The sequence below is a fragment of the Corvus hawaiiensis genome, chromosome 22 (assembly GCF_020740725.1).
Source record: "Corvus hawaiiensis isolate bCorHaw1 chromosome 22, bCorHaw1.pri.cur, whole genome shotgun sequence".
NCBI lineage: Eukaryota > Metazoa > Chordata > Aves > Passeriformes > Corvidae > Corvus > Corvus hawaiiensis.
This window is the reverse complement of record NC_063234.1, coordinates 7,958,167-7,982,206: the sequence shown is the minus strand read 5'-3', so window position 1 is coordinate 7,982,206 and position 24,040 is coordinate 7,958,167. Positions and strand designations below refer to the sequence as shown.

Here is a 24,040-nt window from a genome sequence, read left to right as displayed (position 1 = left end):
TTCAGAAATTAAAAGGAAAAACTCAAACTCTCATGGGTGACATTTCCAGCACAAAAACCACTGTGGGAAATAATTTGTGGTGTTTTCCTGCCCGGCTGAGGGTGCCTGGACAGCAGGAATGAACCTGCTTTCCCACGCTCTCCCACCTGCACGGGCTTGTCTGCTCCACTCCCCAAAATACCTGGAGTGGGAGCCACTGGAATGAGCACAGAAAATCTCAGCTTTGGGACAATGACTCTCACCATGGAATCAAGGAATGGGACCTTAAACACCGCCCAGTGTCACCCCTGCCATGGGCAGGGACACCTTCCACTGTCCCAGGCTGCTCCAACCTGGCCTTGGGCACTGTCAGGGATCCAGGAGCAGCCACAGCTGCTCTGGGCACCCTGTGCCAGGGCCTCTCCACCCTCCCAGGGAACAATTCCTTCCCAATATCTCATCCATCCCTGCCCTCTGGCACTGAGAAGCCATTCCCTGTGTCCTGTCCCTCCATGCCTTGTCCCCAGTCCCTCTGCAGCTCTCCTGGAGCCCCTTTAGGCCCTGCAAGGGGCTTGGAGCTCTCCCTGGAGCTTCTCCTCTCCAGGCTGAACAATCATCACATCTTTCTCAGCCTTCCTGGGACTGAACAATCCCAACTCTCTCAGCCTTCTCCAGGCTGAACAATCCCGATTTTCACCGCCTTATCAACGCAGGCTCTGGTGGCTGCAGAGAAGTGTCCCTCACCCTGCCTGGCAGGAACCAGCAGGGAGCAGCTGCTCCCGAGAAAACCCACCCAAGGTGGTGCTGAGGACACAGAGACTGCCACAAAGCAGCCACACAACCCGACACAACCCGAACCCCGGTGGGATAACGCTCAAACGCACCCGGGCACACCGAATGGAGGCAGGCAGCCGTGGGCAGGAGCGATGAGGGGTGGGGGCAGCTGCCAGGGCTCACCTGAGGCCAGGGGCCGGATCCACTCCTTGCTGTTGAGGTCCAGTCTCCAGAGGTCATTGAAGGCGGCGTTGCAGCTGCTCTGGGTGCAGCCCCCGAACACGTACATGGACTGGTTGGCGTCGTAGTAGCACGCACCTGGAACAGCAACACAGCTCAGTCACTGCTCTGCTTTCGGGGGACACAGCTCTGTCACTGCTCTGCTTTCGGGGGACACAGCTCTGTCACTGCTCTGTGCTTTGGGGGACACAGCTCTGTCACTGCTCTGCTTTGGGGGACACAGCTCTGTCACTGCTCTGTGCTTTGGGGGACACAGCTCTGTCACTGCTCTGCTTTGGGGGACACAGCTCTGTCACTGCTCTGTGCTTTGGGGGGACACAGCTCTGTCACTGCCCTGCTTTGGGGGGACACAGCTCTGTCACTGCCCTGCTTTGGGGGGACACAGCTCAGTCACTGCTCTGTGCTTTGGGGGACTCAGCTCTGTCACTGCTCTGCTTTGGGGGACACAGCTCTGTCACTGCCCTGTGCTTTGGGGGACTCAGCTCTGTCACTGCTCTGCTTTGGGGGACACAGCTCTGTCACTGCTCTGTGCTTTGGGGGACACAGCTCTGTCACTGCTCTGTGCTTTGGGGGGACACAGCTCTGTCACTGCTCTGTGCTTTGGGGGGACACAGCTCTGTCACTGCTCTGTGCTTTGGGGGACACAGCTCTGTCACTGCTCTGTGCTTTGGGGGGACACAGCTCTGTCACTGCCCTGCTTTGGGGGGACACAGCTCTGTCACTGCCCTGCTTTGGGGGGACACAGCTCAGTCACTGCTCTGTGCTTTGGGGGACACAGCTCTGTCACTGCTCTGTGCTTTGGGGGGACACAGCTCAGTCACTGCTCTGTGCTTTGGGGGGACACAGCTCTGTCACTGCTCTGTGCTTTGGGGGGACACAGCTCTGTCACTGCCCTGCTTTGGGGGGACACAGCTCTGTCACTGCTCTGCTTTGGGGGGACACAGCTCTGTCACTGCTCTGTGCTTTGGGGGGACACAGCTCAGTCACTGCCCTGTGCTTTGGGGGGACACAGCTCTGTCACTGCTCTGTGCTTTGGGGGGACACAGCTCTGTCACTGCCCTGCTTTGGGGGGACACAGCTCTGTCACTGCTCTGCTTTGGGGGACACAGCTCTGTCACTGCTCTGTGCTTTGGGGGGACACAGCTCAGTCACTGCCCTGTGCTTTGGGGGGACACAGCTCTGTCACTGCTCTGTGCTTTGGGGGGACACAGCTCTGTCACTGCCCTGCTTTGGGGGGACACAGCTCTGTCACTGCTCTGCTTTGGGGGGACACAGCTCTGTCACTGCCCTGTGCTTTGGGGGACACAGCTCTGTCACTGCTCTGCTTTGGGGGACACAGCTCTGTCACTGCTCTGTGCTTTGGGGGACACAGCTCAGTCACTGCTCTGTGCTTTGGGGGACACAGCTCTGTCACTGCTCTGTGCTTTGGGGGACACAGCTCTGTCACTGCCCTGCTTTGGGGGGACACAGCTCTGTCACTGCCCTGTGCTTTGGGGGACACAGCTCTGTCACTGCCCTGTGCTTTGGGGGGACACAGCTCTGTCACTGCCCTGTGCTTTGGGGGGACACAGCTCTGTCACTGCTCTGCTTTGGGGGGACACAGCTCTGTCACTGCCCTGTGCTTTGGGGGACTCAGCTCTGTCACTGCTCTGCTTTGGGGGGACACAGCTCTGTCACTGCTCTGCTTTGGGGGACACAGCTCTGTCACTGCCCTGTGCTTTGGGGGACTCAGCTCTGTCACTGCTCTGCTTTGGGGGACACAGCTCTGTCACTGCTCTGTGCTTTGGGGGACACAGCTCAGTCACTGCTCTGTGCTTTGGGGGGACACAGCTCTGACACTGCTCTGTGCTTTGGGGGGACACAGCTCTGTCACTGCTCTGCTTTGGGGGACACAGCTCTGTCACTGCTCTGTGCTTTGGGGGACACAGCTCAGTCACTGCTCTGTGCTTTGGGGGGACACAGCTCTGTCACTGCCCTGCTTCGGGGGGACACAGCTCTGTCACTGCCCTGTGCTTTGGGGGGACACAGCTCAGTCACTGCTCTGTGCTTTGGGGGACACAGCTCTGTCACTGCTCTGTGCTTTGGGGGACACAGCTCAGTCACTGCCCTGTGCTTTGGGGGACACAGCTCTGTCACTGCTCTGTGCTTTGGGGGACACAGCTCTGTCACTGCTCTGCTTTGGGGGACACAGCTCAGTCACTGCCCTGTGCTTTGGGGGACACAGCTCTGTCACTGCCCTGCTTTGGGGGGACACAGCTCAGTCACTGCTCTGCTTTGGGGGGACACAGCTCTGTCACTGCCCTGTGCTTTGGGGGACACAGCTCTGTCACTGCTCTGCTTTGGGGGGACACAGCTCTGTCACTGCTCTGCTTTGGGGGGACACAGCTCAGTCACTGCTCTGTGCTTTGGGGGGACACAGCTCAGTCACTGCTCTGTGCTTTGGGGGACACAGCTCTGTCACTGCCCTGTGCTTTGGGGGACACAGCTCTGACACTGCTCTGCTTTGGGGGGACACAGCTCTGTCACTGCCCTGTGCTTTGGGGGACACAGCTCTGTCACTGCTCTGCTTTGGGGGGACACAGCTCTGTCACTGCCCTGTGCTTTGGGGGGACACAGCTCTGTCACTGCCCTGTGCTTTGGGGGGACACAGCTCAGTCACTGCTCTGTGCTTTGGGGGACACAGCTCTGTCACTGCCCTGTGCTTTGGGGGACACAGCTCTGACACTGCTCTGTGCTTTGGGGGGACACAGCTCTGTCACTGCCCTGCTTCGGGGGGACACAGCTCTGTCACTGCCCTGTGCTTTGGGGGACACAGCTCTGTCACTGCTCTGCTTTGGGGGACACAGCTCTGTCACTGCTCTGTGCTTTGGGGGGACACAGCTCTGTCACTGCCCTGTGCTTTGGGGGGACACAGCTCTGTCACTGCCCTGTGCTTTGGGGGGACACAGCTCTGTCACTGCTCTGCTTTGGGGGGACACAGCTCTGTCACTGCCCTGCTTCGGGGGGACACAGCTCTGTCACTGCTCTGCTTTGGGGGGACACAGCTCTGTCACTGCCCTGTGCTTTGGGGGGACACAGCTCTGTCACTGCTCTGTGCTTTGGGGGACACAGCTCTGTCACTGCCCTGTGCTTTGGGGGACACAGCTCTGTCACTGCTCTGCTTTGGGGGGACACAGCTCTGTCACTGCTCTGTGCTTTGGGGGGACACAGCTCTGTCACTGCCCTGTGCTTTGGGGGGACACAGCTCTGTCACTGCTCTGTGCTTTGGGGGGACACAGCTCAGTCACTGCCCTGTGCTTTGGGGGGACACAGCTCAGTCACTGCTCTGTGCTTTGGGGGACACAGCTCAGTCACTGCCCTGTGCTTTGGGGGGACACAGCTCTGTCACTGCTCTGTGCTTTGGGGGGACACAGCTCTGTCACTGCCCTGCTTTGGGGGGACACAGCTCTGTCACTGCTCTGCTTTGGGGGGACACAGCTCTGTCACTGCCCTGTGCTTTGGGGGACACAGCTCAGTCACTGCTCTGTGCTTTGGGGGGACACAGCTCTGTCACTGCTCTGCTTTGGGGGGACACAGCTCTGTCACTGCCCTGTGCTTTGGGGGGACACAGCTCTGTCACTGCCCTGAGCCTCAGGGGGACACACCAAGATCAGGCCCTTTCCTCCCTGGAAAAAAGCAGCCAGGCTGCTCCAGCTCCCTGGAACCACGAGGTATCCCGGAGCAGGGTGAAGCTCCAGCAAGAACCTTCCCAAGAGGATTATCCCCTCAAGCAGAGCTGCTCCTCAAAGGGCAGAGAAAACTGCCTTACAAGGCTGTAATTAATTAGCTTAGCTGTGATTAAGGCGCTCAGCCCGCTGACCTTCCCTGAGCTGGCTCACGCAGCTCACAGACCCTGCTCTGTGCACCCAGGGCTGGGGGTTCGTTCTCTTTTCAGGATTTCACCCCATCTCACCTTAAAAAGCCCCACTAAAACCCAGGATCTCCCATGAGCATTCCCTCTGCTCCCTGTGGGAAAGGATCAGGCAGCGGGATGGGGAACAGGGAGGGAACACCACGTTTGACAACCCCTCAAAGACACCCAGGGAAATCAAGAGCTTTTGGCCCCAAAACAAGCTCTGCAGCAACAGAAAATCCATGGAAGTGTCTGCAGCATCCAGGTACCTCCGACAAGAAGGAACTTCCAGATAAACTCATCTTATCTGCCTTGGAGGATGGGTAGAATTCTGGGTTTCCTGTAAAATTCCATGTGGAATAATCCCACAGCAAAATCATTGAAACTGTGCTTTCCTGCTTCTTTTTAGAGTCATTTTAAGCTGCTGAAGATAAAGAAGGCAGAGCAGCTTGAGGGGGGAAAAAATATAGGGAAAAAGAGGAAAAAGAAAGCCCAATGAAAGCTGGAGTTTATTCCAGGCTGTAGGAATTTCACAGTGGGGTTGTCGGGGCTGTTCTGTGCTGGACTTTGATGATCCTTGTGGATCCAGCTCAGGATATTCTGTGATTCCATGGTATATTTATATATAGTTTATACCAGGCGTGGAGTAAATCAGGGGGAAATTGTGCACATCCCTGATGGGTTTAGGGATTTTTTGTGTGGAAAACACTGAATGGATTTAGTTGAGGTTTTTTTATGTCCCAGCAAAATTCAGTGACCCCCAGAGCTTCAGTGCTGCAGAAGTGGCTTATCTTTGGAAATGACTCAGTAATTCTGATGTCTGAAGACACTGATGCTCCAAGAGAGCAGAGGCAGCTGGCTCTCACCACATTCCTGACTCCCCCCGTCCTGAGTAAGGAATCACCAGGGATTTTCACCCAAAGCAGCTGATAACCAAAGCAAAGGTGACTGGGAAGGGAAAACCGAATGGAGAGCACACTCCCTTCAGCACAATCAAAGGACATTGACTTCTGGAACCCGGAGAACATGAGATAAATTAACCCATCCAAGTTCAAGGGTTGTTCACTGGGGAGACGGGAAGGAGCCAGCTGGGCTGTAAATCCCATCCCCACAGGGGCCTTGGGTTGGAGGGAGACAGCCCTTGGTGCTGGCATTCCCAGCAGGAGCTGCCAAGCTGCACCTTGAGCTGCTGGCACCGCTTGCCGGGGTGGGGCTGGGATTTGGAGGGATCCCTTGGGATGGTGGCGCTGGGGAGGAGGGGCTGGAGATGGAAACACGGCCAGCCCTGCACTCCCCCAGGGAAACATCCCTCAGGAACGGGCTGGGCTGCAAGGGACCTCAGTGCCCATCTGGAAGCACGGGCAGGGACACCTTCCGCTGTCTCAGGCTGCTCCAAGCTGGCCTTGGGCACGGCCAGGGATCCAGGGGCAGCCACAGCTGCTCTGGGCACCCTGTGCCAGGGCCTCTCCACCCTCCCAGGGAACAATTCCTGCCCAACATCCCATCCAGCCCTGCCCTCTGGCACTGGGAAGCCATTCCCTGTGTCCTGTCCCTCCATGCCTTGTCCCCAGTCCCTCTGCAGCTCTCCTGGAGCCCCTTTAGGCCCTGCAAGGGGCTCTGAGCTCTCCCTGGAGCCTTCTCTTGTGCAGGTGAGCACCCCCAGCTCTCCCACCTCCCTCTATATCCATCTACACCTCTATCTCTTTATTCCCTAAAATGCCATTGTCCTGCTCCTTGCAGTGCAGGGCCTGGCTGCAGCCAAAATCCCGGGGATACTGAGCAAGGCTGGGTGCTGGGAGGAGCTGCAGCTCTGCTCCAGGAGCAGCCCATCCTGTAAAACAAACATTCCAGCCTTCACCGCTCCCTGCCTTTGTCAAACCCGCAGATCACTGTCATTACTCATCCTGGTGGTGCCACCAACCCCAGGCTCCGTGGAAACAAAAACAATAAATTCAGTGCTTAAAATTAGTCACTCCTCCAGCAAAGGATCAATATCCCTGGCACAAAGGTCGGCATTCCTTTGCTGCCTTTCCGTTTCTGCATTCCTGAGCCTCCTGACATCGTTTTCCACTGCGGGCAGTCATTTCACCACGTGAGTCATCGCCCTGCTATGACCCCGCAGGTTCATGCATAGAAGAACTCGTGACTCCTGCAAACATCACCCAAAAAGCCCCAGATATGGAGGATTTCTGCCCCGGAACACCCAGCATTATGGATATTTCATGCCCTGCAGTTCTGCAGCTTCAGTCAAACCCTCTGGAAAAGCGATGGCTCATCCGCAGCTCGTTCTGAGCTGTGTGATCCCTCCCCACGGCGGCACCCTCCATTCATTATTCCTCATCCAGCACTTTTGCCATTCCTCCCTTCAGGACTCACAGCAGACAGGTTGACCCCCAACTGCTTAAAATTCCCCCCTCCTTGTCTGTTTGTACTCCCTGTGAGCACTTCTGGGATAGTTCTGACAATTCTTGGAAGAGAGAGCGAGCCCCAGACAGAGCTCTGATGGTGGCAGTGACTCGTGCCTGGGCAGTGACGTCTTCCCACAAAAACTGGCTAATCACTCATCCCAAAAAAGGGCTCTGTGAGTCCTCCCTGCATCTCTCCCTGCACCTCCTGTTTCCTCCACCTCAGCTCACCGTCATCCCTCGGGATTTTAGGTGACAGTTCAGAGGTTTCAGTTTGAATTTCCGGAACTGATGATTCCCAGCTTCGCTTTAACGCTGGAATCTCGCCCGCAGGCACAGAACGCTGCTGCAGGGAAAGCAGAGGCTGCAGATCCGGGCAGCTGCTCACAAACCAATCCGTTTAAGTCAGCAAACAAGTTAATCCAGATTAGCTTTGTGCCCACAAAGTGCATTAATAATGCTGCCGTGGCCACCGGGGCCGGGCAGAGCCGGGGCACTGTCACCGAGCGAGGCTAACACGGATTACACGCTCCGAGGGCAGTGGATTTAGGGAGACAACTCATTCTGGAGCCAGGAAGCCCCTAGCAGGCAGCAGGATAAAGGAAAGAGCACACAGTGCTCTTTGGGGCAACTCTGAGCCTTTTCCAGGGAATTTCTAGCTGGCCTGAGTGCTCAGCAGTCGCAAAAACGCAGCTAAAATTGAGGGGAAATGCATGCAAATGCCAAGTCGTTCATAAGCACTTCCCTAACGCGGCTGCTGAAAATGAGCTGTGAGCTGTGGTGCCTTTTCATCCTTCAGGAAGATGAGGATATCTCGGAAGAGCACGGTGACTTCACCAGAGCTCCCTGCAGCGTCTCCCGGACTTGTCTTGGCAGGAGGCAGCGCAGCGGCTGCCTCATAAATTATTACTTGGGAAGATGAAAATGTAATGCCTGCTGCTCTTGGAACGGAAGGGCTTGCACCGTGTTTATTTTGCCTTAGAAAAATGCAATTTGCTCCCTGGAAGAGCTGTCTCCCAGAGGGCTCAGACCCCGCGCTGGAGCCACAGGATGGAATTTTTGTCGTGTTTTTTTTGGCGGGGCTGGGGCAGCTCAATGTTACTGCACTGCAAAGAGCAGGGTTTATTTCAATCTCTTTCCCTCAAAGGCACTTTTTTTTCTTTTCCCTTTCTGTTCTCTTCCAGAATCTTGGAAGGAGGGGAAAATTCACCCAAACACTGAGTGGTGCTGTTGACTGAATCACTCCCATCAGCAAATCCACCTGCAGCTCTGCTTGGTTCTGAACCTAGCAGGCTGGAACGGCCCCAATTTTCCTCACAGATGTAGAGGACATGTGCAAGCAGCTGGTGCACATCCTGAGTGCTGCACTTCCCAGAACTCACTGGCTTTGATGGGAATGACTCCAGTCCAGTGGCTGAGGGAGGGACACAAAGCTCAGGCCCGGGTCCTGGGGGCAGCTTTGGGTCCCTCAGGACAAGACAGACCCTGAGGGGCTGGAGCATGTCCAGGGCAGGGAAGGGAGCTGGGAAGGGGCTGGAGCCCCAGGAGCGGCTGAGGGAGCTGGGAAAGGGGCTCAGCCTGGAGCAAAGGAGGCTCAGGGGGGACCTTGTGGCTCTGCACAAGTCCCTGACAGGAGGGGGCAGCCGCGGGGGTCGGGCTCTGCTGCCAGGGAACAGGGACAGGAGGAGAGGGAACGGCCTCAGGCTGGGCCAGGAGAGGTTTAGATTGGATACTGGGAAAAATTCGTCATGGAAAGGGTGGTCAGGCACTGGCACGGACTGCCCAGGGCAGTGCTGGAGCCATCGTCCCTGGAAGTGTCCCATGGCATGTGGATGTGGCACTTGGGGACACATTTGGGGTTGACTCCATGATCTGGGAGAGTTTTCCATCCTTAGTTCCAAGAAGGGGAGCTGCAGAAAGACCCCTGCACAGCCAGGAAGCCCCAATCCCACCCCACTTCCACTCCACCAGCATTTCCTAGGATCAACGAGCCCACCAGGACCAGCAGCTCCCAAATCCCTGCTCTTGTGCCAAGTGCTGGCAGAGCCGTGGGGTGAACACCGGCGGCGACGGGCGTGTGGGGCACTGCCAGACCCCGAGGGAGGCAGCTCCCGCCAGGATTCCCAGAGGATACTCACTGTGGGAGAAGCGCTGGGTGATGGGGGTGCCGGGGTAGGGGTAAGTGCGGCTCTCCCATTGGATGTTCCCTTCCTGCACTGCCTTGATGAAGCCGTGGTAGCACTGATGGGCCACACCTGGGGAGAGAACAGCGAAACTGGAACAGCCGGAGCAGGCTGTGCCCGCACGGCGACAGCAGCTCCACGGAACCCGCGTCTCGGGGTGAACACGCTGGGAATTCGGGCATCAAAGAGAGCACAGACGAGGGAACTCTGCAGATGTGGAGAGGAGCAGCGAGCACTGGCCCGGGTCATGCCGTCCCCGGCAGCTCCGGCTCGGGAAGCAGAGCCTTTGGGAAAGGAAGGAAGCACTGGGATGCTTTGGAGAGCTGGTGTTCAGCTCTCTGTGCTGCACCACAGCCCCTGCTCCCCTCACCACACCCCGAGGAGCAGCATCCCTTCCCTCAAGGGACCTCAGAGGACAAAAAACGCACAATAATCAATTTTTAAGAGTGTGGCTGCAGCTACTGCCCAGGGACCTGAAGAAAGTAGGAGAGGAGATATCAGTGATAAAAATCAGCAGGGATGCTCCAAGGCTGCCACTAATTCTGTGTGAGGGTGCTGGGAGGGGCCAGAGGCTGCTGCCTGAGGAGACAGAAGGGTTTGGAGAAGGCTTTTGGCAGCAGCAGCAGCTCAGCAGACACTTGGTGGCACCTGCACTGAGGATGCCACAACCTGCCAAGAGTTCTTCCCCAAGCCCTGTGCCAGGAACACCCTCAGCAAGAAATCCCACTCCGGGATATAAAGCAGGAAGGGGTTTTTTTAATAAAAAAATAAAGCCTGGGGTCCTCAAGGAGCTGATGCCTGAGAGTCACACAGGAAACGGAACGCGAGCTCCAGGACTGCACAGCAGATGTATCCTGGCAAACAGGAAAAATTAACCAGGAGAACACAAATCAATTGTTTACCTCGAGTGACCTCGCTGGGCACAGCTCACAGGTGGTGCTTACAGACCCTTTTTTGGCTGGAATTGCCCCAGAAGGGCCCAGCTGCCCAGCACCACTTGCCCCCTGAGAGGTGACACAGCCCAAGGCCACGCTGTGCCTTGGGCTGCTCATCCCTGCACTCCAGGGGTGTTTCCCACATCCCTCTGGGCTGAATCCCAGGTGTTTCTCCATTCCAGCTGCATCCCTTGCAGGCCACTCCAGGAAACAGCCAAGCAGCCACTCCGGGGCTGCAGCACTCGGAAAAGGCCTTTCCCCAGGGCTGTGGGCAGCTGCTGCCCCAAAATTATGCACAGAAAGTGTCATTTTGGGCCATGCTCCCTGCTGGGTAGCTGTGTTTCTTTAACCTCCTGCTCACCTCTGGGCAAAGTGGGAAATCAGCCTGGAATCTGAGCAACGCTTTCAGGTGAGGAGAAGTCCATAAATGAGCCATCACCCCACAAACAGCCAAGGGCATTCCAGAAGGAACACATTCCCCTCGTGCAGCAACGTGTCCCATTTCCTAGGATCTAACTGTGCTCTCCTCTGGAACGCCTCATTTTTTAAATGAAGCTCGTGATTAAAGCGTGCGCCCAACAGAACCGTACCAGAAACCACCCCATGTATTAAAATAAAATGAAGCAGAAGGTTCTGCTCGTATCCTTGTCCAAATTCTCCCTCCTTATTTGCTGTGTCATACTTCTCCTGCACGAAAATACCCCCACGAGGCTCTGGAGTGAATGCTGTGCGGAGGCAAAGGGAGGATCCGTGTCTCAGGGCTGCTCTTTCAGGAAGCTGGAATATGCACATCTCTACTCATGCAGATTTTATATTCCACTCATCTCCAGCAGAGCCCTAAGAACCAGAGCTGGGGCTGTTTCCAGCTTTGGGAATGTTAATTACTGAGCAAGACGCAAACGAAGCACAATTAAAGCCACATTAGCCATGGGACACTGGCAGGGGCTCCGGGGAGGAAGCTGCGATCCAAGCGCAGCACTGGGAGCATCCAGAGGCAGCAAAGGAGCTGCTCTGTCCTGGGCCTCGGGCTGTGCTTCAGTTTGGGCTGGAAGGGACCTCAAAGCTCATCCAGCTCCAAAGCCCTGCCGCAGGTGGAACCTTCCACTATCCCAGGTCACTCCGAGCCACGTCCAGCCTGGCCATGGACAGGCCAGGGAGGGGAATCCACAGCCTCCCTGGGTTTTCCACCCCGAGAGAGGCTGAGGGGTTCAATTCTGCACCGCTACAGCCCCGCCTTGAGCAAAGCCAGTGACCCCAGGGATGTCGCTGGGACTTCACACAAGTCAGATTTCATCTGAGGGGAAAACAAGAGGCAAAGGTAAAAGAGAGCTGGGCTCCAGATCCCTGTTCCCACAGTTAAAGAAAGGCACTGCCAGCACTGTACCTTTGATCAGTCGATACCACTGTTTGCAGACGAGGGCGGCGGTTTTGTGCTCGTGGTAGGGAGAGAGGAAGGACAGGATATATTCCAAAACCTCTTCTGGGAGCTCCAGCATCGATCTGTTGTGCCTGGGCTCCTCCGGCTCCAGCTTGGCGTGGGGCTCGTCCTCCTGCTCCATCGTCCCTTCCAGCACGGCGTCCTCTGGATCCACGGCCATGAACCCATCATCGTCACTGTCCGAGGAGCTGGCCATGGCATTCCACGTCACCGCTGGGAAAAGGGACAACGGGCAGGTCACAGAGAGAATCAGGAGCACCAGAAGTGCACTGAGAGGTGTGTGCCACACCAGAGGGCTCTGGCACAGCCAACACCGAGCGGAGGATGTGGGGTCTGCAGCTTTGCAGCAGCTGAGGGAGGTTTAGGAACGGCGTTTTCGCAGGTCACTCCAACTCTCCCCACCCTGCTGCTGCCTCCAGTCGGAAGCAGAGAGCCAAAGCAAAGCTCTGGAGCTGCTGCTCCCTCGCTGGGCACGAGGAGACATCGCCCTGCCCTGCACCGTGGGGCCCAGATGGGATGGGAAAAGGGATCCCTGTGGAATCCTACCCAGGCTGAGACAGAGCACGGCGACATTCACAGTTCCTCCACCCCTGTGGGACCTGTTCTGCCAGCGAGGCTGTTTTACCCCAAACAACTCCCTGTGGGGGAAAAATTCCCTGCCTCTTGCCACCCCCCTTCTCCTTTCATTTGTGAAATACCTGCACACAGCCCTGGCTGGCAGAAGGTGAGGAAAGCCAGTCCCTGGGGATTTACTGCTGATGGAAGGCTGGGATATCAGAGGTTCTATCTCCAGCTATTCCCAACATCTCAGTGTAAGGCGACGCCTCGATGACAGAAATGTATCGTGAAATAAATCCACCTTAACGAGGGGCTGTGTCCAATTTGGGCAGCTGGCACCCTGTGAGGTTAAATCCAGGCCTGTTGCTGCAGGACAAATCCCTGGACTCTATTTCCTGGGAAGCAGCCAGCCTGTCTTGAGGAGAGCAGCAACAGCTTCCCCTTCCAAGGTGGCTGAGCAAACACCAAGGGAGGCAACTGCTCCCTGAGTGCTCCTGGATCAACAGCCCAAACCACAGGAACAGGCCCTGAGGATGACACGGGGCTTTCTTTTCCCTTTTTATCCTTTCCTAGCATGAGGAAAGGACCCAAACCAGGGCGAGCTCCCAGCCCTTGCATCGCTCAGCATGAGCTTCTCCCAAGTCCCCGAGGCAGAGGCTGCCCAGCCATCCCCCGGTCCTGAACTGACCAGGATTACTGGATGCAGATTCACACAGTCCAGTAGGATAAATCAACCTGGAGCAAGCTCAGGAAGCAAACCAGCTCCTCGAGAGGGAAGACAAGACACAGCTTTTCCCCAATATCCTCCAATATAAGAATATTATTATTTTTTCCAAACCCTTACTATCCCAGAAAATCCAGCTGGAATGAATTTAAGTTACTGGTGTCATGGTTTAACGTGGGTTACTCAGCAGGATTAAAATCCTGATCTAGAAATACCCTGATATAGAAATATCCTGATACACAAATATCCTGATAAACAAATCCTGTTAAACCACATCAACGTGGGTCATCGACCTGATTGATAAACATGGTTTATTTATCGGGAATAACCTGAGCTGTTGCTACAAATCCAGAGTTTTCCCATCCCAGCAGAGCCGTGGGAATAGCAGGCGGTGGAGACAAGGAGCGGAAAAGCTTTCCACGGCAACCAGTTCAGGGCCAGGAAAATGACAGGCGGCAGCATCAGTCCCCACTTCTGTCACATTCCTGAGGAAGCAGTTGGGAATATCCACGGGGCTGTCAATCTTTGGGAGGAAGCACGGCGGAACTCGGCGCAGAGCTCGCATCCCAGCAGATGCTCTGCACGTTTCCCGTGTCAGAAATCCCTGCTGGAGTCGGTGTTGTGACAGGGGAGGCTGGAACCCAAGCGCTGTGACACAGGCGCTGCTGCCGCTGCCAGGAACCCGCCTGACGCAGCAGAAAAGGCACGAACTCCCAGGGACTGAGGGATGGAAAATGGGGCGGGAAAGTGGAATTGTGCAAAAAAATAATGAAAGAATGGAGGGCTGGGCCTTTCCCAAGCAAAGGCATCCATGGCTGGGAAGTGCCTGTCCTGGATTCCGTCCTGAGCCAGCGCTGCCAGTGCTCCAGCCTCAGACGGGGCTGTGCTGCAGCCTTGGGATCCTTGGAGGGTCTGTCCCTCCCTCATGGCCTGGAAACACGGAGCAGCTCCCCAGGAGCTGTTTCACACCCCAAAACATGCCAGAATCCCGAGCAGGAGGGCACTTGGATCCCAAGCAGGCGGGCTTTGCCTCCGGCCCGGGGACAGTGGGACCCTGCGGATGGCGATGCCAGGGCTGGGGGGTTGTCAGCACCACGTGTGATCCCAGCAGCTTTTATTTGTCCTTTGTCCTTTAAATAATGTCCAAATCCTGCTGGAGGGAGTCATGGGAAGTGCGGGAATCCACACCCACTAGAAAGAGGGGTTTTCCAGCTCGTAAATCTCTATTTGGATCCTCTGGAGTGGGCTCGGGAATAACCCCACACAGCAGGCTGATCCCAGGCACAGAACCACAAAAATCATCTCTAAGGCCGGTTTTAAAACAGCAGGAGGAGCCCCAAACAGCAGATCTGAGGATGGAGAAGCTCCTCTGAGTTTTGTCTGCCCTTCCCAAGCCACTTGATATTATAAATATTCCAAAGCATCTCCTTTGCTAAATCCTTGTTTCCTAAACGTTTGAGCATAAGGAATAACCATCCTTGGAGTTTTCACACCCACACCATGTTCTTTTTCGGAAGGAAAGCAAGGCCAGCAATAAACTCAGCTCCCAAAAGGCTGTCAAAATAACCCTCCAAGCCTGACCTGCCACGGATGTGGATTTTGTTTGCAATGATGGGCAGGGAATAACCACCCCTGGATTGCAAAGCAAAGCGCTGACCTAAAACCCTGCTGCAACACAGGAAAGTGAAAAAGAACCTGGGCAGCTGGCAAGAACGAGCTAAAGCATCCCAGCTGCTCCTGTTGCCAGTTATTCAGCAGAACCTGGGAGAAAATCCCACACCTGGGGTTTTACTGGCTATTCCAAGAGCAGAACCAAGCATTCCTGCATTTTCTGGGGATGCAAGAGGTGCTTTCTGCCTCATTCTGGCTCTCCAGGTGCTCCCTGCTTGCACCATGCTGGGCTCCACTTTGTACCTGGGCTAAAATGAATCTCTGATCACTCAAAAAGCTGCAACAAAGAGATTTAAGCAGTTGTGTCTCATCCCAAAGTAGCTGCAGTCCAGTTAACTCCGGGATTGGCTCGATCCCTGTAAATACCAACACAGTCCCCCAAACACTCCCTTATATTCTGCACCCCAGAGCCCTCCTGATCCCAGAGAAATGCCTCTATATTCCAGCACTAGGAAGGTTTTGGGGCGTTCAGGAATCAGCCCAGAGCCGGAGCAAGGAGGAATTGCAGCTGCTTCCAACAACCCGAAAGGAAACGCGGGAAGGGCGCTGGGAGCGGAGCTCTGCCGGCGCCGGTGGAATTTGCCTGCCCTTTCCTAAAAGCTGCATTGCTGCCAGCTGGCAAAACTTTTCATAATCCTTTTCCTCCTTTCAGAGCACTTCAATTTTCCCTCTCTCCCCTCCTGAAATTAGTTAAGAACCTGCTATTTATTCCTAAAGTAATTATCTGGAACAAACAGCTGAGGAATATAAAATGCAGGCAAAAATAACCCCACCAGGTTGGAGCACTGCTCAAAACCCGCTCCTGCAAATTTTTTCCCCTCTTGATCCAAGGAGGTTTTCCTACCTGCAGGCACCTCTCCCCGTCCCATGGACCCCAAATCCCAGGCGTGGGTGGCACTGGTGGTTCCCATCTCGGGCTGCCTCCTCTTCTCCACAACTTCCAGCTGCTTTAAGAAGCACTTGAACCCGCAGGGTTTTTGACCTGCCTTTTCTCTCCCCTTTTTTACGGATTTTAAGGGGAAAAAGCCTCCAGGGCAAAGCTGTTGAATGGCAATGAGAGGCTGAGCCGCGCTCCTGAGTCAGAGCCCTTCACACATGGGGAATGCTCATCTTCACAGGCCACGAGAAGTGGAGGAGCTGCGCTGTTCCCACGGGGAACAAAACATTCCAGGTGTGTGAAAGGACCCAGCCCTGGCTGGCCGAGGGCTTGGGCTGAAGGAGAGAGGCATTTAATTGCGCTTGGCAATCAGGAGCTCTGGTGGTAATTTAGGGGTGGAAGGCAGTGACTGTCTCCAACCTGCTCCAGACTCTTCCCCATACTCTGGAATCGCCTCTTCCGCGTGCCAGCGGCTCCAGGAGGGCACTTGGGGAGACACTCACACTTCTGGCTGATTCCCTTCCCCAGTTCAAACAAAAATCCTTCCATCAGACAGAAACAGTTCCTTTTTCCTTGAAAAAAGTTCTATCTGTGTAAGAAGGATTCTTTTTACATTTTTCAGTATTTCAGCGTTTGTCTCCCCAGCTGTGCCATCAAGGACTTCACCTGCGGCTTTCCCTGCTCCCAGTTTGGCCCTAAAAGAAGCCCTGAGGCCTTTTCTGGGGTGAAAAGAGGAAAATCCAGCACTGTTTCTGAGGAGAAGCACACTATTTCATAAAAAGCAGCTGCACAGGGAGGAGAGGTCCGTAGGGAGAAACACCATTAAATAAAACCATGTTCCCGGTCCTCCCAAACCTGCAGCAGCTGGAGTTGATCCTTTTGGAAATCAACTGCCGGGCAAACTCAACGATGGGGAAAAAAAAGCAGATTTTAGTCAAAAAGAAGAAAAGAAAGCCTTTGGGAAGCTGTAGGATGAGCAGTATCCTGTCTGTGCTGAGCGAGACCTCGGGAATACCAGCACCATGGATGCTCCTTATCCCTGCAAAACAGGCAATTCCAAAAGTTCTTCGAAGATCAGCTTTCCCACTTTTTTTTTCCCAACAGGAATTTGTTTTTCCTTCATACAAGTTACCCAGGAAAAGAAAGGATTCCTAAATTCTATCCACAAGGTTGAAAATCCCAAAATTCCTCAGTCAGCACAAGCTCCCTGCGCTGGTTTTGCCTGCTAGAACAGAGGGTTTAGGAACTCTGGGAAAAAATTCCAAATTACATCATTTTTACTGCTGCCCATTGTCCTGGAACAGCATCACTGCAGCTGAACTTTGGTTGGTATTTCTGCAATAAAAAGGTGTAAAGATCCCAGGAATTCCTCCCAGCCCAGCGATGTGCTGACCCTCCACTATTCCAGATTCCTGCTTGTTTTTTTCCACGCTTTCAGCTAAAAAACGAGCAGCAATGTAACATTACAGAGCAGGATGTACTGCACAAACAGCACAGCAACCTACCAATAAATCCTGCTGAATCTGTTTGCCCACAAAATGAGTGCACTGAAAACCGGAATGAAAGTGTGGGGGTTTATTCTGGATTTATTCTTGGAATACAGATCAGGGAGCTGGTGTTTGAGGGAGTTTTTGGTGTGGGGTTCAAAGGAAAAGGGGAGGCAGCAGAGTTTAATGACACCACACTTGAGGTGTATGTAGGGAAACCATTATTATTATTATTATTATTATTATTCCTCAGAAATGGCTCCAAAGCTTAATAAAATATTAATAAATATGCAGGGAATTTATAATGGAACCATGAGGAAAACACTTCAGCTGACCCAAAATCCAGCCCAGTTTTGCTCACGTGAAAAACCAGTCTGAAAACACAATTCCTGTGAGTTCTGTATTTCCCTTCCCACACCAAAAAAGACAATCCTTAAATATCCCTGTGGAATGCCATGAAAAAAGCCCAAATCTCCACCACCCACCAACCCCTCCACTTGTTACGGATGTGTTTGGGATTTGGAGAATTCCCAGGTTTTTAGACGATATTGTTATCCTCAAAACACCTTAACTTGTTTCAAACCTGCCAAAACCTGGCCTGCCAAGCCCTGGCAGCACAAGAGGAGCTGCTCGGGTGCAATACTCGGCTGTTCCCTCTTCCCGTGCTCCTGAAATCCCCTAAATTTTGTAGGAAATGAGGAGGATTTCGGGCTCACACGCTCCCTCTGCCGGCTCCCGCCAAGCCCTTAATTCCAATTATCCTCACCTCAACTTCTCCCAGCAAACAAATCCTGTTCCATTTGCAAACTGAACTCCTTGTGAGCCCCAAAACATGGAGTAACGCCTCATCAAGCAAATAAAAGGCTCTGAGGCTGGAAAACGGAGGTTTTTCCAAGGAAAAGGGCAGCTGCTCCTCCCAGTGTAACATCCGCTGCGGAAGGATGAACTTTACGGGATAAAAACATCCGATGGGATTTATCCAAACCTGCTCAGGATGACTTCCTGGCAAGAAATCCTGAGCAAACACACACTGGGAGTGTGGGAATTCCTGTCACCTCTCCCTTCATTAAGAGAGCACAGGAGCTCCCGGACAAGCTCTTGGAAAGCTGTGGATGATTCTCTGGAGGACAGCCTGTGAGAATGTCACAGCATTCCCCAAGTTCTACAGACACCCGAAACCTCCCAAAGTCACCCAAACTGGTTCATCTGCACAAACGAAGGGAATTTATGACGGAACCGCGAGGAAAACACGGCCGCTGACCTAAAATCCAGCCCACTTCTGCTCAAGTGAGGCATCAGCCTGAAGACATAGCTGCTGTAGCTTCTGGATTTCCATTTCCATCCAGCCCAATGCCCACATCCACGTTCCAACTGCCCGGGCGGAATAATTAAATGAGAAACGTGGACGTATCTTAGGAAGGGGCTTGTTAACGAAACATCCCAGCATACTGAACGACTTCATTCCCCATTTTCTGACAGGCTGCACTAGGCGCCCGCCCGTGGGATTCCTGGGTCACAAGCTGTTCTGTGCACAGCAGAACCGAGGGGTGCCGAGGGCGTCTCCCAGCACAGCTCCCCGCGAGGCGCTGGCCCCGGCGGAAGCCGCGGAGCCCACACGTCCCGCGAGCAGCGCCACAGGAAAGGCGAGTGCCGGAGCTTCCTCGGCCAGGAGAGCCCTGGATCACATCCACCCCTGCAGCTCCTCCAGCCCAACAGCCAGCTGGCCAGCAGGAAAATGGCATTTCCTACCCCTGCACCGCTCGGGATGGGAGGGTCAGACCTCTTCCTCCTCTGTCTCCAGGATTTTGAGCTCTCTTGCCTTTGCTGAGGACACTCCCAGCCCCTCTCCAGGCTTATGGAGCTTGGAATGATTTGAGTTGGGAGGGACCTTAAAGCTCATCTTGTTCCACGGGCAGGGACACCTTCCACTATCCCAGGTGGCTCCAAGCCCCGTCCAACCTGGCCTTGGACACTGCCAGGGATGGGGCAGCCACAGCTGCTCTGGACAACCCTCACAGGGAAGGATTTCCTCCCAAACTCCCATCTGAACCTACTGGATCCCAGAGCAGGATCTTTGAGACGTTGCTGCTCCTGCTGAACCAGGCAGAGAGGGGCAGCAGGATCAGGAATTAGGGAGAGGGAAATCAAACGGTATAAGCCTTGTTTCCAAAAATCCATCGAGGGACGGACACACGACTCCCTTCAGAAACCATCAGCACTTCCAGAGGCTGGGAACAACCATCATTCACACCCTCACTGCAGCACTGTCCACGTAACCCAGGCAATCTCTGGTGAGACAACCAGGCAAGATTCTGGTGTCCAACACTGCTGCAAAATTCAGGTTTAAGGTCTCGCTGTGGGAATGAAGGATGGGGTTTCAGGAAAATGAAGTCAAGCACAGCCAGGTCAAGGTCAGGGTTTTCCTGCTGTGGGTGCTCATGCTCCAAACTCTGGTTCTCCATCACAACGTGGTCTTTGGCAGCACTCACACATCCATCACAGAATCATGGAATTGGTGGGGCTGGAAAAACCCTACACAATCATCGAGTGCATCGTTCCCCCAGCACTGCCATGCCCCCACTAACCCACGTCTCCAAGTGCCACATCCACTTGTTTTTGGAACACTTTGCAGGACGGTGACTCCAGCACTGCCCTGGGCAGCCTGTGCCCGTGCCTGAGTGCCCTTTCCTCATCAAGGACCACACAGAATCCCCGAGGCTGGAAAAGCCCTCCCAGACCATCGAGTGCACCCTGTGCCTGATGCCCACCTTGTTCCCAGCCCAGAGCACTGAGTGCCACGTCCAGGCCTTCCTTGGACACCTCCAGGGATGGGCACTCCAAACCTCCCTGGGCAGCCCCTTCCATGAGGAAATTCCTCCTGGCCTCCACCCTGAGCCTCCCCTGGCCCAGCCTGAGGCCGTTCCCTCTCCTCCTGTCCCTGTTCCCTGCCACCAGAGCCCCGGCTGCCCCCTCCTGTCAGGGACTTGTGCAGAGCCACAAGGTCTCCCTGAGCCTCCTTTGCTCCAGGCTGAGCCCCTTTCCCAGCTCCCTCAGCCGCTCCTGGGGTTCCAGCCCCTTCCCAGCTCCCTTCCCTGCCCTGGACTCGCTCCAGCCCCTCCATGTCCTTCTTGTCCTGAGGGTCCCAGCACTGCCCCAGGACTGGAGGTGCCCCAGCAGGGCCAGCACAGGGGACGGGCAGTGCCCTGGGCCTGTGCCCACACTGGGCTGGGACCGCCCAGGGGCCGTCAGCCTCTTGCCCACCTGAGCACTCCTGGCTCATGTCCAGCCGCTGGCACTGGCAGAGGAGGAGTTGGGGGAGTAACAATTTTATTTTTGCCATAAACGAAATTATTCTTCAGCCCAGCTTCACCAACCATGACCTTCCTCTCTCCATTAAAACACACAAGTCACGAACAGCCTCCAGCCCTTTCACCTGAAGCAAAGATGAGCTCAAGGCTATTGACTTTCAAGCCATAAAAAGAGAAGGATATACTGGAAAAAACCCCGTTTTATTGCAGCCTGGGTGGCCAAGGTTTGATTTGAATCGATACCCAGAGCTTTCAGACGCACTGCTGACTTGGCAGCAGCGCTGATGCAATGTTTTTGTTAGCAAGCAGGACACCAGGATATCCAATACCATCTCCACACGGACATCATCAGGGATGAGCACCACAAACTGATCTCAGCTCCTGGGCTGTGACAGAGGAGCGTGTCAGACACACCCAAACAGTGCTTTTGTGATGCCCACTGGCTGTGTCTCACATCAAATCCATCTGGGTGCCACCTTCACACCCATCCCTGCCATTCCCGAGGTGGAGCCTTTGATGGAAGCTCCCGGCCAGGGTTAACCACCCCAAGCAGGTGCCCAGGAGCAGGGCTGGATCACACGGAGGGAGTTTAAAGGCAGATCTGTTTGCTAAACACACTCCAACCGTATGGAAGGTATTTTCCCTCTCTCAGGTGGAACAAAAGGAGCTTCCATCACAGACAGACACCTGGTCTGGCCACAGAGACATAACCTGAAACACATTCCAGACTTCCACATTCCAGCAGCTAACCCCATTGTGCAGGTAAAGGAACAAAAGCCACGAGGAGCTGGGGTCAAGCAAACCCTGACCAGCACTGGCATTCCGAGAGCAGAGGTTTCCAGTTCCCTGAGCTGTGCTGCTGCTCCTCCAGAGTTCAGATGGATGTGCAGACAGCTGGAAACAGAACCTGAAGGGAGCTGACAAGAAACACTTTTTACCAAAGCCTGGAGTGCCAGGCCAAGGGGCAACAGCTTCCCACAGAGAGGAGGTTTAGATGGGATATTGGGAAGGAATTGTTCCCTGGGAGGGGCCTGGCACTGGGTGCCCAGAGCAGCTGTGGCTGCCCCTGGATTCCTGGCAGTGCCCAAGGCCCGGGGCTTGGAGCAGCCTGGGACAGTGGAAGGTGTCTCTGCCCATGGCAGGGGTGGCACTGGATGGGCTTTAAGGTCCCTCCAACCCAAACCATTCCACGATTCTTTGATGCCCTAATCAAAACCTAAAAAGGTGATGGGAAGGGTGGTATTCCTGAAAAGCAAACACAGCGTTCAGCGCTTCCATGACCCCCATGGAGGTGCTGGAGTGCAAACTCCAAACAAGCTGGAATCCATGGCTGGGCTTTTTTAACAGAAAACATGAATTAGGGAGGGCAGACACCCGCCAGCCTCTGGAGATTTCAGGCTGTGGAGGCCTCGCTGTGCTGTGCAATGGGGATGGAGAGAAGAACCTACGAGCCTAAAGGTCCATGGCTGAGATGTTGGTGTGGGCAAAGGGCAGTGCCAGAGTTTGGGAAAGAGGGAAATACTGGCTTCAAGATGGGACTGACTTTGAGGCATCACAGTTCCTTGCTCAGAATCCCAGGGGGGTGATGTGAGCTCCGTGACTTGCAGCCAGACAGCATCCCTTTGATTCCCTGTCAGTGGGGCTGGGAGCTGTTCTCCCTGAGCTCCAGCTCCTGCTGAACACATTGCACGGAGCCACGGAACGTCCTCAGCCGGAAGGGACCCACAAGGATCATCCAGTCCAGCCCCTGGCCCTGCACAGACACCCCAACAACCCCACCCTGGGCACCCCTGGCAGCACTGTCCAAACGCTCCTGGAGCTCTGGCAGCCTCGGGGCCGTGCCCATTCCCTGGGGAGCCTGGGCAGTGCCCAGCACCCTCTGGGGGAAGAGCCTTTCCTGATAACCAACCTAAACCCTCCCCTGACACAGCTCCAGCTGCTCCCTCAGTCCTGTCCGGGTCACAGAGCAGGGATTGCAGCTGCCCCTGCACACTTCTCCCACAAACCAGCACCTTGGCGGGGGGAAATCCCATTGAGTTCCCAGCAAACAGCAGGAAGTGAGCAACAGAGGACTGCTTGGAATCTTTGAGGGGGTAAAGCAGATGGGAAGGGATGGCTACGAGGTGCAGAACAGCCCCAGGGTGGCGGCAGTGCAACCCTGTTATTACAGAACTGGAAGGACTGCTCTGCGAGCCCTCTGAGCCCAGGCTTGGAAGGAGGGAGAAGCTGGGACTAAATCCCCAGGGAATCTCGGCACAGAGAGGTGTGAGGGGATGGGAACAGCACCCACAAACCACCAGCAAACCCCCAACACAACTGAGCCGGGACAGAAAAATACAACCCAGGGATTCCATTTGAAACAGATTTCATGAGTTTGACCCACCCAGTGGGCTGGAGGAGAATTTGCTGCAGTTTCCACTCATTTGAGCGGAATAAATAAGAGCATTTGCTCTTATTTTGTACAGGATTTTCTTATTCCTCAGCTAATGGGAAAGACTATGCATGGAGAAGCAGAAGCACTGGATATTGGGGATGAGGAAAGCAGGAGCTATCCTTCCATCCTTTGTGCCATGCCTTGAGCCTGGTTTGGGGAGGCTTAAATATTAAATACTAAGAAAGAGACCAAAAAAAAAAAAAAAGCAGTAAATCCTTATTATGTTAATTAGCAAATAAAAATTCAGGGAAATCGTGCTAATTTCAAATTCATCTCTACCATTTAATGACAAAATGAGCTCCCCAAGAAGTCCCTTTGTTACCATCCTGTCACCCCAATAATCACCTTTAACTGGCTCCGTTCCGAGCAGGAGAACCGGGCAAATCCTGGATCATCCCATCTTATGGAACCTTGGGATCTCAAAGCATCCAGGAATCCTGTTCAGAGCAGGCTAGAGCATCCCCTGTACCCCTCCCAAGCCACAACGAGTCAGCATCCACAGAAGGTCTGGGAGGCTTCAGGAATTCCCAGCAGCTGTTGGGACTGGGAAAGAAAACACCCGGCCCAAAACCAGCTCTGGGAAGAGCAGGACGGATCAAAGGCGGCTGCTCGGAGGAACTGAACTCAATAATTCCAGAATGGACGCAGTGATGCTGCTCCAGAGGGAGCTGCACTTGGTTCTCTCCTCTCTCCAGGTGTTCTGGGCAGGTGGCAAAAGGCTCCGACGTGCACCCAGCACCGGGGACAAGAAAAACCAGCAATTCCCAGGGCCAGCCCCTTCCCTGGAAGCTCAGCACGGGGGTAATGGCACCCAAAGGGTTCACGAGTCTCTTTTAAAGCACAAAGAAATCTCTTGGATCACTGCAGGTTCTCCAGAGTGACAAAAACCCAGCTGGAATGATTAATCCGTGTCCCAGATTCCCTGATGTGAGAAGTTTGGGGATGGACAGTTCTTCCCACACCTCACACAGAGATTCTGACATTTCTGAGCTGCTTTTTACCCAGAAAACCCCGAATCATTCCTCAGACCAGAGATGATCTTCTGCCCACTGCAACCTAATGAGAGTCAAAATTACGGAATGGTTTGGGTTGGAAAGGACCTCAAAGCTCATCCTGTTCCCTGCCACGGACAGGG

The 24,040-nt window shown here is 54.6% G+C and overlaps 1 protein-coding gene across 2 annotated transcripts in view; it reads right to left on the bottom strand.

Moving 5' to 3' along the window:
- Window positions 1-24,040, bottom strand: part of FBXO42 (F-box protein 42) — a 48,092-nt gene that overhangs the window by 20,189 nt on the left and 3,863 nt on the right. For both annotated transcript variants that reach the window (XM_048326615.1, XM_048326614.1), the window contains exons 2-4: window positions 11,793-12,059; window positions 9,429-9,545; window positions 937-1,071 (exon numbers count right to left, since the gene is read on the bottom strand). In XM_048326615.1, the coding sequence (XP_048182572.1) occupies window positions 937-1,071; window positions 9,429-9,545; window positions 11,793-12,042 (502 nt within the window). In that variant the 5' untranslated portion in view covers window positions 12,043-12,059. The remainder of the gene's footprint in view (window positions 1-936; window positions 1,072-9,428; window positions 9,546-11,792; window positions 12,060-24,040) is intronic.